This window comes from Rhinopithecus bieti, unplaced genomic scaffold (genome assembly GCF_001698545.2).
Source record: "Rhinopithecus bieti isolate Rb0 unplaced genomic scaffold, ASM169854v2 scaffold_9981, whole genome shotgun sequence".
NCBI lineage: Eukaryota > Metazoa > Chordata > Mammalia > Primates > Cercopithecidae > Rhinopithecus > Rhinopithecus bieti.
This window is the reverse complement of record NW_016806838.1, coordinates 5,315,173-5,330,220: the sequence shown is the minus strand read 5'-3', so window position 1 is coordinate 5,330,220 and position 15,048 is coordinate 5,315,173. Positions and strand designations below refer to the sequence as shown.

General features: G+C 48.9%; 1 protein-coding gene across 1 annotated transcript in view; it reads right to left on the bottom strand.

Annotated features, from left to right (window-relative positions):
- PGC (progastricsin) overlaps window positions 1-5,758 on the bottom strand; it is an 11,279-nt gene extending 5,521 nt beyond the window's left edge. Inside the window, exons 1-5 of the mRNA XM_017878270.1 lie at window positions 5,639-5,758; window positions 2,998-3,148; window positions 2,737-2,854; window positions 1,632-1,750; window positions 645-844 (exon numbers count right to left, since the gene is read on the bottom strand). Of these exons, the coding sequence (XP_017733759.1) occupies window positions 645-844; window positions 1,632-1,750; window positions 2,737-2,854; window positions 2,998-3,148; window positions 5,639-5,697 (647 nt within the window). The 5' untranslated portion in view covers window positions 5,698-5,758. The remainder of the gene's footprint in view (window positions 1-644; window positions 845-1,631; window positions 1,751-2,736; window positions 2,855-2,997; window positions 3,149-5,638) is intronic.
- Window positions 5,759-15,048: the final 9,290 nt, after the last annotated feature.

The window sequence follows — 15,048 nt, the reverse complement described above, 5'->3', positions numbered from 1 at the left end:
AAAAAAAAAAAAAAAAAAAAAAAAAAACAAGCCAGTGGCCAGCTAATTTTGAAGAAGAAAAAAGAAAAGCGGGCCCCAGGCCGCTCTCCCCCACCCACTGCCCGTCTCACTAAATGCCTGCACATGCTTGTGTTGACTGGCAAGGATAACAACCTGCTAGGGGTCAGTGGTGGACCTAGACCAGAAGACTCCAGGACCGGGCTAGAACAATAGATAAAAGGAGATGAAGCAATACATTACTATGCAAAAGAGGGATACAGGTAGAAAACATTCGGTCAGAAGGAAGTGAGCGAACTGCCCCACCCACTTCTCCACCAGGAGGCCTTTCCAAGGGGTGCTGAGAATCAGAGCAGCAAAACACAGGGCAAAGTTCAGCCGCTGTGGAAGAGATTCCATCCTGGCTATGGAATGCAAAGACAAGTCGGAGGGGACTGGGGACAGGTGCAGGGGTGGGGTGTGGTGGGGTGGCTGGGAGAGGATTTGAGAGGAAGCCCCGGAGGGAAGGCCCTGGAGCAAGACTGACTGGAGCCAGATGCCCGCTGGAATGTCTCCAAACCCCAAAGCATTGAGTATTGAGCCTCAGTTGTCCAGGGCGGCTGGGGGGAGCACCCCGGGAGGTGGGGACCGGCCAGCTGGTTGCTCACTCGCTGAGGTAGACGCTGAAGATGGGGCTGGTGAGGGCGCCCTCCTGCACCATGCCCTGCATAGCTGTGGTGGCCCCGTCCACGGACAGAGCAGGGTAGGCCAGGCCCATGATGCCATCAAACTGCGCATAGACGAAATTGGTACCAGGCTCATTCTCACTCAAGCCGAACTCCTGGTTGGGGACCTGGATGCTCTGGACCTAATGGGGACACAAACGAGGGGAGGTGACAAGTCTGACTCCACTCACCTCCCCTAGGTTCCCCTAGAGACTCCTCAAGCCTCTGTTCATCCCTTCCTCACCTCTGCCCCCTACTTTTTTGTTTGTTTTGGTTTTTTGGTTTGTTTGTTTGTTTTTTGAAACAGAGTCTCGCCCTGTCACTAGGCTGGAGTGCAGTGGCATGATCTCGGCTCATAGCAACCCCTGCCTCCCTGGTTCTAGAGATTCTCCTGCCTCAGCCTCCCAAGTAGCTGGGATTACAGGCACACACCACCACGCCCAGCTAATTTTTTGTACTTTTAGTAGAGACAGGGTTTCACCATGTTGGCCAGGATGGTCTCAATCCCTTGACCTCGTGATCTGCCCGCCTCGGCTTCCCAAAGTGCTGGGATTACAGGCGTGAGCCACCGTGCCTGGCCACCTCTGCCCCTTTTTGACAGGTGTTACAGGAGCCACCTCTCCTGCATAGCCTTCCTTGACTGCCACAGCTCACCTCCTCACCCATTTCCTTCTTCTCTGAGCTCCCCAGGCCTTATGCTTCTTCAGGAAAAGGACCATGTCCCTCTTGTTCAGGATGGTGCCCCAGTGCCTGGCACATGGTGGCCACCAGTGAGTGTTGAGGGAGTGACTGAATGGACCCGTCTTGTCCTGCCTTCCTGTCCTGCACACCAGAACACCAGCATTCCACTGTGTTTCAGGGGACTCCATCTAACTGTCCCCTCCAACTTACAGCTCACAGCCTCAGCCTCCACTCCCCATGCCAACTCACAGTCAGGGTGTCGTAGCCAAAGAAACCGGTGAGGCTGCCGCTGCCATACTGCAGGGAGAAGGTCTGCCCGTTGGTGGAGTAGGTGGAGGACTCGCTGGGGTTGAAGCGAGAGTGACTGGCTGCAGGGGAGTCAGGGCATGGGGAATCAGGCTGGCCGGGGCGAGGCTGCCCAGCTCTCAAGCATGCTGGGTTCCCACCTCAGCTCAGGCTGCGCTCACATCCTGGGACCTCAGCATCCCTGGTTGCCAAGTCAAGGGGTGGCATTGGAAGGTCCATGGGAGCTGGCCAGCCTTGGCCCCAAAGCCCCTTCTGACTTACAGAGTCTTCGGATGCCTGAGGACTGTGGCCTCCCTGTGGTCAGGGTTGCAGAGAACCCAGCTCTGAGTCCCTGGCCCCCAGCAGAGCACCGGGCTCACAGCAGTGCCGAGTAATTACTCATCAGATGAAAAAGCGAATGGGCCTGCACCACATCCCAGCATTCCCCCCAGCCCTCTGGGGCATCCCCAAGTGCCTCCACCTTCACTCATCAAGAAGCCAGTCATAGCATAGGGTGGGGCCATCAAGGAACCTTTGGGCCAAAGGTGTCAGGACCCAAACCCCAAGGCTTCAGCAGGGACCAAGGCAACCTTAGGAGCAAACATTGCCTGTCTCCCAAAACCACTATAATATGGAGCTCACATCCTATATTGTTCTATTATGTCTCTTGGAGACACTCAGTGAGAACTTAGTAAATACTGAGGTGGAGCAGAATAGAATGGAGTAGAATGGAGTGGGATGGAATGGACTGAAAATTAGTCACATAGAATGGAATGGCACTGCCCAGAGTAAAGAGAATGGGGAGAGTGGAATAAAAGGGAGTGGGGGGTTAGGGGCTGGCATAAGCAAAGGGATACATATTGGCAGGGAAGGCAAAGGGGCCATCCAGCTGCAGGACCAGCATCTTTCCTCTGGCTTGGGCATGCTGTGTGGCCCTGCACATGTCTCTGGTCCTCCCCAAGACTGAGTTCCCCTCAGTCCTGAGCTCCCTCTGGAAGTTTGGCCTTCCCCAGAGAGTATCAGTGCCTTGCCCTGCCCACTGCCCCTCTCTGCCCAGCCCAGCACTCACTGCAGGCCTGGCTCTGGCAGTAGACAGAGGGCACCCACAAGTTGGAGGAGCCGGTGTCAAAAAGGACCAGGAAGTTCTGGGGTGGAGTCCCGATGCTGATCTCACCAAAGTAGGCAGCCTGGGGGCCATGGAGCAGGCTGTTAGTTCCAGAGGGATGCAGGGGCCCCAGGTTTCTCCATGGGCAGAGGAGTGAAGGGACCTGTCCCTTCCCTCCAGCCCACACCAGAGAGAAGGCTACCCCCAGGAAGGGTCAGGACTCACATCCATGTAGGCCATGGGCTCGTAGGACACACTGAGGTCACCAAAGCGGTACTTCCAAGCAGGATCATACTTGTGTGTCCTCAGGAACTCCCCCAGCAAGCCCTTCTCCTTCATGGTCTCACGGATAGACTTAAATTTCTTCAGGGGCACCCTACAGAAGGGTTGTGTATGAGGCTAGGCCCTCCCTCCTTCCTCTCTTCCCAGTCCTCTCTTTCTCTCTCTCCTTCTCTTAACTACATGCTTCAACCTCCCTGCCACTCTGTTCCCTCTTGTCTATTTGTGTGTGTGTCTTTCTCTCTCTCAGCCTTTTTCTCTCTGTCTCTGTGTGTGTGTGTGTGTGTGTGTGTGTGTGTTTCTTCCTCCCTTTGCCTCTTCCCCTCTTTCTTCCAAAGCTCTTCTCAGCACTCACTCTAAGATTCAGAAAACCATTCATTTCACCCATCCATGCATGCCCTCCTCACTCTATCTCAAGGGTCCTCCTATCTCTCTGGCCCTTTGCTGTCAAATATCCCATAGATTCCTCCCCAGGAAAGGAAGAGGGACTTTAAGCATTACGCTTTTCAGGATATGTACTTTTTTTTTTTTTTTTTTTTTTTTTTTTGAGATGGAGTTTCACTTTTGTCACCCAGGCTAGAGTACAATGGCACAATCTCCACTCACTGCAACCTCCGCCTCCTGGATTCAAGAGATTCTCCTGCCTCAGCCTCCCAAGTAGCTGGGATTGCAGGCACCTGTCACCATGCCCAGCATTTTTTTGTATTTTTAGTAGAGACAGGGTTTCACTATGTTGCCCAGGCTGGTCTCGAACTCCTGACCTCGTGACCCGCCTGCCTAGACCTCCCAAAGTGCTGGCATTACAGGTGTGAGCCACCGCGCCCGGCCCAGGATATGTACTGGTTTTTTGTTTTTTATTTTTATTTTTTTTTGAGACAGAGTTTCACTCTTGTTGCCCAGGTTGGAGTGCAATGGCGCGATCTCGGCTCACCGCAACTTCCGCCTCCCGAGTTCAAGCGATTCTTCTGTCTCAGCCTCCTGAGTGGCTGGGATTACAGGCAAGGGCCACCATGCCCAGCTAATTTTGTATTTTTAGTAGAGACAGGGTTTCTCTATGTTGGTCAGGGTGGTCTCGAACTCCCAATCACAAATGATCCGCCTGCCTCGGCCTCCCAAAGAGCTGGGATTATAGGCATAAGCTACCATGCCCGGCCCAGGACATGTACATTTTTAACATTTTTAAGAAAAGATTTCAGGCCAGGCACGGTAGCTCACGCCTGTAATCCCAGCACTTTGGGAGGCCAAGGCGGTTGGATCATTTGAGGTGAGGAGTTCGAGACCAGACTGGCCAACATGGAGAAACCCTGTCTCTACTAAAATTACAGAATTAGCCGGGCATGGTGGTGCATGCCTGTAATCCCAGCTACTCCGGAGGCTGAGGTGGGAGAATCGCTTGAACCTGGGAGGCAGGGGTTGCAGTGAGCCAAGATCGCGCCATTGCACTCCAGCCTGGGTAACAAGAGCAAAGTTCTGTTTCAAATAAAAAAAGAAGATTTCAGAGATAGCAAAGTTCACCCCAGAGTTCCTTCCTATGGCGGCCCTCAGGCACCTGGCAATAGCTGGATGTGACAGAGCATGGAGCAAGGGCAACAGCACTAGCTGGGACTCAGGACACAGGGTCCTAGTTCTGTCCCAGCTGCTAATTGCATGTCCTAGGCCCCATCACTGCTCTTCTCAGGACACCAGGACCATGGGAAGTTGGTCTGGGTGGTCTGGACCACAGATCAGCTCTGGAGTTGGAACTTAGAAATCACGGCTTCTGTCCCTTCCTTTGGGCTCAGTCACCCCCTCGGCACTCTCCTTCCCAGACTTCCTTGCTGCCATTGCCTGGGAGTCTCTAGGGGTCCACTCTGGCCTTGCTCTAGGCTCCAGAATTCCTGCTTAATCCCCATTTCCTGGGGACTCTGCGTTCCCCAGAAATTCTCTGCTAAACCCCTTCAGCCTGAGCTATGAAAATTAATTAACCACCTCTACCAAATATGCATATTGATAGAAGTTTCTGAGAGGAGCCAGCTCTTGGCCTCAGGAAGTACTCTTGGATAGAGAAAGAGCAGGCAAGATGGCAGGCTGGGAGCCTTCCTGATGGCCTGTGAGCCATGCCATCTACTCCAGAGTTTTCTCCTGACCCCTTGGGTATAGAGATTTATATTTACTGTGTTTCTGCGTAGATGATTTTGGCATCTGCCAGTCAATTTTCAGCCTTAAAACAATTTTTAGAAAGGATTCTGGATAGGATATCCCTTATCCAGAAAGGATTGCTCCTTTCTGTGGGAAGAATCCACACCTGCCATTCAGGGGCTGCTTGGGCAGTAGTCACCCCTACCATCTCTGTTTCAGGTCTATCTTTTCCTCATCAGATGGGGGAAGGGATTGTGCTTTTCCCTTTGGTGGGAAGTTTCCTGAAGGCAGGGGCTGTGTCTCCTTCCACCTATGTGTCCTGTCCAACATCAGCAAAGGGAGGCTTCCCTTCCCTTAGCAGAAGTCCCAGAGTAGAGACAGGCAGGGTGTCCCCTGGCCCGGCTGCCCTTGGCAGGGCTTTAGGCTCCCACCCAGTCTCCCTGCACCAGCAGCCAGGTCCCAGACTCACTTGAGCACTGCTGCCTCCAAGAGCTGGAGGCAGAGCAAGACCACCACCAACCACTTCATGATGCTGGTCTCCAACTGGCCACAGAGGAAGAGCCACTCCGAGTTCTGCAGTCGCAGTGGAGTGAAGACCTGGGTACTCTTTCCTCTTTTATATGCCCAGGATTAGCCTAGTCGCTGCCTCCCTGCCCTGGGCAGCCATGACCTCAACCCAGGGTGTGCCCTGTTCTTTGTGTACCAATTATTTCTGTGTATTTTTCCTTCTTGAGGGTGGCCGCAACAGACTTTCATCTTATTGACTTTTTAGTTCAAGCATCAGAGGCCAGGAGGTACAAGTGATAAGAGAGAAACTTACTGTAAGATGGAGTGGTGAAGATTACGTCTTGTCCCCAAACCAGAGGCATAATGTGTGCATTTGGGGACGAGGGCCAGAAAAAGGTAGAGGCAGAGTGCTGGGATAGATAGGATCTATAGCCAGGGTTTCGCAACCTCAGTACTGTTGACATTTTCGAACAAATAGTTCTTTGTTGTGGACCCCATCCTGTGTATTGTAGAATGTTTAGCAGTATCCCTGGCCTCTACCCACTGGACGCCAGGAGCAGTCCACCCATTGTGCCAACCAAATATGTCTCCAGGCACTGCTAAGTGTCTTCTGGATGGGCAAAGTCATTGAGAACTGTTTGTCTTTAGGTTGTGTACTTGGAGCTTTGACTCCAAGTCCTAACTCCTAGCACCCTCAAACCCTCAGGGGAGGAGATAGGGGTGTCAGAGGGTCAGGAGGTCAGTAGCTAGGATGCTGGTTATGATGATGGTGGTGGTGAGGGTGGTGCTGATGGCAGTGTCGGGAGTTCTGGTGCTGGTGGTGGGGCTGGGATGACAATGGCTGAAGTCACAGCTATTTGAGCAGCTTCAGAGGCTTTCAAGATCAAACAGGACACTTGGAGAAATGCTTGTCATAATTCAGCAAATGCTCAGGACACACTCATAGAATAAGCCACACCAGCTTCTGGTTGTGCCTTTCATATCAGCCTGGATCAGAGGCCTGGAGCAGGGGCATATGAGGAGGGACAGGCCTGCACCCTGCTGCTGTTCCTCGTTCTCTTTTCTGCCCCACTCCGTCCCTGCTTCTGTCTCCAGTTCTCCTAAAGTGCCTATGTCTCCCAGGACCCACTCCCAAGCCCTTGTGCAGTCCCCAAGTCTGATTTATTAGTTCCTCTATCCCTCATCTTCGGACTCCACCCCTCCTCCTACCTCCCCCAAACCCCACCCCACTTCCCAGCTCCAGCTTCCCATTGCCTGAGGTGACTTGGAGCTGGCCCAGTGCCTGCCCACCTGGCCCAGGACAGCTCTCCATTTTGGAGTGAGTGGAAAAAAATCCCCATGCCAATATCCTCTCTGCCACCTTGTACCCCATACTCAGGGCTCCAAGCAGATTTATGAGGTCCTCAGGCCCCAGGCAGAAGGCCAGGACCAGATCTGCTAAACACTGATATCATCCAGCAGGTGGGGGTGGCCACTGCCACCCACTGCCCAGCCAGAGCCCTGGAGCTTCCCCAAGCCTTATAATGCGGGAGGGGAGGGAGGACTAGAAGTCGGCTGGGCCTGGCACAGAAGGGAGGTCCCTACCTGATGGTGTCTCAAGCTGACTCAGCTCCCATTCCTCCCTGCAATCCCCAGAGGTACATTGGACTCTGAGGTGAAAGACAAGATAGGGAATGCCTTCCCTGGGTTGGGGCAAGTCCCCATATTTGGAAGAGCAGGTAAATAAAAGTTATAGGATCATTGGAATCTTTTTTTTTTTTTTTTTTTTTTTTTTGAGATGAGTCTTGCTCTCTCTTGCTCAAATGCGCAACCTCCACCTCCGAGTTCAAGCAATTCTCCTGCCTCAGCCGCCTCCCAAGTAGCTGGGACTACAGGTGCATGCCACCACACCCAGCTAATTTTCTTATATTTTTAGTAGAGACGGGGTCTCACCATATTGGCCAGGATGGTCTCAATCTCTTGACCCCATGATCCGCCTGCCTCAGCCTCCCAAAGTGTTGGGATTACAGGCGAGAGCCACGTGCCCAGCCCGGGTCATTAGAATCTTGCCAAATCCTTTAATATAACAGAATTCATGGGATACCCTAAGTCATGTGAAGCCTCCAGATTCCCCAACAAAGGCTTCAGGGACCCTTTTCTTATCTGGTAGGATTCCAGGAGTCTGGCTGCTGCCAGGCTAACCTTCCCCAAACACCCAAGTCCCAACAAATCCCTCTGAGAGTCCCTGACCGACTGCATCAAGCTAGGGCATCCCTGCTTGGCTGCCAGACCATGGGGCCTACAGCCTCTGCCTGCCCAGTTGATCTTCTGACAGCTCGGTCAGATCCCAAGTCCTCTCCTGCCTGTGGTCTGCCCTGTCTGCTGCCCCCCATATCTGAAAAACCCACTTTTCTCTCTGCTACATGGTCAAATTCTGCTCTCCCTCAAGGTCTCTCCTCCAAGAGCCAGAGGCCTGCAGTGCCAAAGGATATCTTAGAAGTCTTCCAGGCCACCTCCTGTGAGTACAGAAGCCCCAGGATGCCTGACCTGCTGGCTTTCACCCAAATTCTACCCCTAAATGCTGCACACCCAGCTGGTGTCCTTCCCTTGGTACTGGATCTCACACTGTCTGGGTTGTTTCCCAGGGCCATGTTGTTTTTTTCTCCATAGACTAGAAGCTCCCAGAGAGCAGAGCCCACAGCTTCTGATCCCTGTGCCTGGCTCAGAGCTCAGGAAATCTCTGAACAATGGATAGAGCTCAGGAGATTGTCTCTCTGGGGCTTAGTTATAGCTTCCATACCCCATTATCCCAGGGTTCTGATTGCTAGCCTATGCCCCCAGAGGATTTTGTCAAATTCCGGGTCCTTAGGTCCCCTCATGGTGGTGGTGCCCAGGCTTTTTCTTATCGCCTTCTAGTCTCATTTCCTTTAAGCATCACTTGCATCAAAACTCACCAGAAGCCCACCGCTATCTAAATAAAACTCAAACTTGTTATCTTGGCATTCAGGACATTTGCCATTTCCTACATTTCCAAAATCATCTTTTACAACTAACCTACATATACACTTTGCTTTCTTTCTCCCCAGGAGGCCTATTATTTTCTCACCTTTATGCCTTTATCCACACTATGCCCTCCATCTGAATGACGCTTCCTGAGCATAGACACCTGTAAAACCTCCTCATCCTTCAAGACCCAGCACAAATGCCACGAAGTCTTCTCTATTGAGCCCACCTACTCTCAAACTGACTGTTATTGTGGAAAATTTTGCTTTTGTTCCCTTAAGGTATTTATTTCATACCATCTTATATCCCAGTGACTTACTCAAAATTCTATAGCTTTTAACTGGAAGAGGTTTCTTCCTGCACATGGTCCCTTCAATATCACAAACTCATCTTCAGAAGGTCTACAAAAATGACAAAATGACAATAGGAATGGGAATGTCTCTAGAAGAGGTGGCAACTACATAGCATGCACACTACCACTGCTCATTCATCACCATTGGCAGACATCACTAATCAATCATGTCACTCCCACGGGGCTCAAACATGGCCTTAGAATCCCTCCCTATCTAATGTTCCATGCAGACATTCTCAATCAATCATGATATGACAATCCCCAAGTCCCTTAATGGAGGATTTTTTTAAAATTCTGCATTCTAGGCTGGGCACGGTGGCTCACGCCTGTAATCCCAGCACTTTGGGAGGCCGAGGCAGGCAGATCATTTGAGTTCAGGAGTTTGAGACCAGCCTGGCCAATATGGTGAAACCCCGTCTCTACAAAAATACAAAAATTATCCAGGTGTGGTGGTGGGCACTTGTAATCCCAGCTACTCAGGAGACTGAGGCATGAGAATCACTTGAACCCAGGAGGCAGAGGTTGCAGTGAGTCGAGATCGTGCCATTGCACACCAGCTTGGGCAACAGAGTGAGACTCAGTCTCAAAAAAAATTATAAATAAAATAAAATAAAGAAATAAAATTCTGCATACTAAATGTATTTAAAATTCTATACATAGGTCACTTTTTTAAAAAATCAAGGCAACTCAAAATTGCAACTATTTGTGGCCTTCTAAATTATCTTCCAGCTCTTATTGTACACACTGAGATGTGAACATAGCCATGATCATTGTGTAAAGGCAACTACTGTTCTGCCCTTGTCACTTTGGATTACTGCATATACACATTTCTGTGCATTAAGATAGGCCACATTTTTATCACTTTCAGTGGCCACACAGTGCTCTATCATCTTGGTAGCTAAGATTACCTGGCCCTATTCATTCGGGTTATTTCCAATTCCTCACTGCTATCAATAGCACTTGGGCTCACAAGCTAAAAATCATCCAAAGGAGTAGAATAGTGAGCCCTCCATTCTCAGAGTCACTCAAGGAGAGGTTAAAGGAGCACCTTTTGAGGAAAACTGGTAGTGGGGTCTCTTGCAGAGGGTGTGAGATCGGGCCTGGTATCTCAGTTTTCCCTGTATACTCTAACCCCTGAGTTTGTTGCCTTAACTCAGGAGACAAGTGATCTAAAAACGTTAAATCTTTGGCAGCTGTCTGCATACATTTTTAGGTACAATTTCAGCTATTGCCTTGATTTTATAGTTTTTTTCCCTTAAATGTTGTATGTGTCTTTTATACTTACACCATTAGTTCAACTGAACCTATTGGGGACATATTGGACCTGAGGTTTGTTTTTCTCAAGTTCAAAATGTATGCTTTTAATTTTATTTTGACAAAATTCTGGACTTAAAGTTATAAACACAGTACAGAGAGTTCCCACATACTTTCCATCCAACATCCCCAATGTCAACATCTTACATAAATAACCATAGTGTAATTACCAAACCCAGGACATTAACCCTGATAGAATACTTCTTTTTTCTGTTAACCAAATACATTCATGAACCCTGATAAAATATTATTAAGTATTCTACAGATCTTATTTAAATTTCCCCAGTTTCCCCATTCCTGCCCTCTTTCTGGTCCAGGATCTGGTCTAGGATTCCATATGGCATTTAGTTTTCTTTTTTCTTTCTTTCTTTTATTTATTACTGCTTTTTGAGTCAGGGTCTCACTCTGTATTCCAGTTTGGAGTACAGTGGTGCCATCATGGTTCACCGCAGCCTTGATCCTGGATTCAATTGACCCTCCCTCTTAATCTCCCAAGTAGTTGGTGCAAACCATCATGCCTAGCCCATTAAAAAAAAAAAGAAGAAAAGAAAAATTGGCGGGGTGCGGTGGCTGTCACCTGTAATCCCAGCACTTTGCGGGGCCAAGGCAGGTAGATCACCTGAGGTCAGGAACTCGAGACCAACCTAGCCAACAGGGTGAAACCCCATCTCTACTAAAAATAGAAAAAATTAGCCGGGCATGGTGATGCACACCTGTAATCCCAGCTACTCGGGAGGCTGAGGCAGGAGAATCGCAGTACTTTGGGAGACTGAGGTGGGAGGATCACTTGAGGCCAGGAGTTTAAGACCATCCTGGGCAACAGAGCCAGACTCTATCTCTAAAATTAAATTAAATTAAATTAAAATTGTTTTGTAGAGACGGGGTCTCACTGTGTTGCCCAGGCTAGTCTCAAACTCCTGGCCTCAAGTGATCCTACCACCTCATCCTCCCAAAGTTCTGGAATTACAGGTATGAGTTACATGTTCTTTCTTTCTTTTCTTTCTCTTATTTTATTTCTTTTATTAAGATAGGCCACATTTTTATCACTTTCGGTGGCCACACAGTGCTCTATCATCTTGGTAGCTAAGATTACCTGGCCCTATTCATTCGGGTTATTTCCAATTCCTCACTGCTACCAATAGCACTTGGGCTCACAAGCTAAAAATCATCCAAAGGAGTAGAATAGTGAGCCCTCCATTCTTAGAGTCACTCAAGCAGAGGTTAAAGGAGCACCTTTTGAGGAATACTGGTAGTGGGGTCTCTTGCAGAGGTGTGAGAGTTACAAGCCTGTAACTCATAATTACAGAATTACTGTGCCTGGCCTGATCTTGCTACAGTTATTTTGTAGAATGCCTCTCAATTTAGGTTATTCTCATGTGTGCTCATATGAGATTAAGGCCATGCATTTTGGGAAGTATGCCACAGAGATGTGCCCTTCTCAGTGCACCGTACCAGGACATACATGATATTGATGTGTCTTATTACTGCTAATTTAACCTGGATCATGTGGTGAGGTGAGGTCTACCAGATTTCTCTGCAGTAAAGTTACCATTTTTCCAGTGGTAATGATTAAGTATCTTCTGGAGAGATACTTTGAGGCTAAGCAAGTATCCTGTTTCTCATCATTCTGCCCATTAATTTTAGCATCCCTTACTGGTTCACGCTTGCAATAGTCATTACAATGGTGTTGGTGATTTTTCTATTTCCATCATTCCTTCTACATTTATTAATTAGGACTCTACTGTAAGGAAGAACTGAACCTAGGGTTTTAAAATGGGCTCTTACTCTCCTGCCAAAATATCCCATCACTGAGGATGTGCCAGGCAGGGTACTTTCTACGGGTTTAATCTTGCAATTCTCACAACAATCACACAACATAGGTTACCTTATTCCCATTCTACCATGGTAGAATACAGAGGAGTTCATTTTATCTGTCTCTATCTCAAACATCTGAAAATAGATCTCTGTATATCTAGATGGATGAATGGACAGATAAACTATTTTTTTCCTCTGGTCTTTGATTAACATACCTTTGCTTGCAGATGGCTGCTTCCTTTCTGGGTTGGTGGAAAGGAGGTTGTATTGGGTGGATGAAGGTGCATTTCGCAGAGCAGCCCAGCTTCAGGAAGGGGAGGGCTAGGGTGGAGCCTTAGGATCAGTTAGAATCTGAGATGCAAACACTACTAGGACCCTTTCTCCATTTCTCATTCCCGCTTCTCTTTGCTTTGCCCTCTCTCCTCTCTCTCTTTCCTCTGGTAGGTTGGCTTTTTCCATGTAACTGACCAACAGCAGCTGAGTCTTACATTTCCAGAGAAATAATTAACCCAAAATTCCCAGGAAAGTTCTCTGATTGGCCCATCAGAGGTCAGGTGTCCTCTCCTGAATCAGTCAACTATGGGCAGCAGGTAGGATCATATGAGAATTTGGTGGCTCTCTTAGGAAGCATTTTGAAGATTGTGGACAGGAGGAGTTCCCAGAAGAAATAAGGGATGTTTCTGGGAAAATAATAGCAGATATATCCACATAGATTTATTTCTGATGACTTGTGGACTCTATTCAAATTCTTCACTCACTCTTCCATGCACATATTAAGGAATGTGATATGTGACATGCAGTTGACTTTACAAGGCCAATCTCCACCACCTATGAATGCTTTGATCCTGACAATTCACTTACCCTTTCTGAGCCTGAGTTCCCTTGACTGTAGAATGGAATAATACCTACCCTGCAGGCTTGCCATAATGATTCAGTAAGGCCCTGGTTATGAATGTGCCAGCACAGAGCCGGCCCTTACTATCAGCTGAGTATTAATCTTTTTCTTTAAATTGGGCAGGGGCTAGAGGCAGGGCATGAAAAGGAAAAGGATCTTTGGGGAATGCTGATAACATTCTGTTTCATGATCTGTGTACTGGTTTTGTGGGTATGTTCAGTTTGTGAGAAGTCAGTGAGCTGCAATCTTGATAGATGCGACTTTCTGTATATCCATTATACTTCAATACAAAATTTTATAAAGTCACTTTTTTTTTTTTTAAGGACAGAGTCTCACTCTCTCACCCAGGCTGGAGTGCAGTAGTACAATCTCGGCTCACTGCAACTTCCACTTCCCAGCTTCAAACAATTCTCGTGTCTCAGCCTCCCGAGTAGCTGGGACTACAGGCACATGCAACCACGCCTGGCTAATTTTTGTATTTTTAATAGAGATGGGGTTTCGCCATGTTGGCCAGGCTGGTCTTGAACTCCTGACCTCAAGTGATCTGCCCACCTCAGCCTCCCAAAGCGCTGGGATTACAGGCATGAGCCACAATGCCCGGCCAAAAACACATTTTATTTTATTTATTAAGTAATTTATTTATTTTCTGAGACAGAGTCTTGCTCTGTCACCCAGGCTGGAGTGCAGTGGCATGATCTCGTTTCACTGCAACCTCTGCCTCCCTGCTTCAAGCAATTCTCCTGCCTCAGCCTCTCAAGTAGCTGGAATTACAGGTACCTGCCACCGTGCCCTGCTAATTTTTGTATTCTTAATAGAGACGGGGTTTCACCATGTTGGCCAGGCTTGTCTCGAACTCCTGACCTTGTGATCCACCCACCTCAGCCTCCCAAAGTATTGGGATTACAGGCATGAGCCACCGCGCTTGGCCAATCACATTTTAAAAAGAAGATCAAAACAAAGGTCTCTGAGGATAGACAGAGATAGATGGATGGATAGATAGATAGATAGATAGATAGATAGATAGATAGATGATAGATAGATAAAGAAGGAGGAGGAAGAGAAGGGAGAGAAGAAAGGAGACAGAACACTAGTCCTCAGAGAACCCCAGTGGCAACGAGGGGAGGCAGTCCTTGCTCTCAGGGAGTCCTGGGCTGCTGGGGAGACTACATATTCACCCATCATAACATAGCTCACAATGGCAAAGATGCAGAGGAGAGTTCACGTGAAATAGGGATGAGTGACCTCCTTTGAATAGCCATGTTTTTGTCGTAATACATTTTGCAGACATATATAACAGGTGCATTCCACCTGTGATTTTATGGACGCAATGGGTTAAAGCAAAGTGACCTTCCAATAACTCTGGCATTCACAGGGCTCCAGTGGGCCTTGCCTGTGCACAGCTGGCTGTTCATGTTCCCAAAGGCGACTTCTCCTGAGTAACTGCATCCTGTTGGCTATGAAACCAAAGACACAGACTTGGGAGGAGGCAGCTGCAGGGTGATCAGACCCCAATGTCAGGAGCCCATTCTCTGAATCAACCCAGCAGCCCTGGCCCACTTTGTCACTATCCTGCTTCTCTTGTACCCACACAGGCCCTGGCTGTGGTACTGTGAACAGAAGCTTCTGTTCAGAGATAGATCAAGCATGGAGGAGTGGAGGAGGAAGCTCCTGGGAAGGGTTCTCTCACCTGCTGAGATAGAAACTGACCACGGCTCTGGAATCAGGTTCCACTTAACAAGGCCATCCATGACTGCGGTGGCCCCAGCTGCAGAGATGGATGGATAGGACAACCCCATTATCCCATCAAAGGGAATGCTTTAGAAGGTAGTGTCCAGCTCCCTCTGGCTTAGGCCACATTCCTGGTTGGTGATGGCCAAACCCTGGGTCTGCCCCCCTGAGAGGAGGGGAATCCACTGGGGGTGGCCCTCAGGAGAACCAGGATGTCGCAACCTCCCTCAGCAGGAAGGAAGCTGGACTCCCAACTCAGTCGGGCACTGGCTGGCCGCCTGCCCCC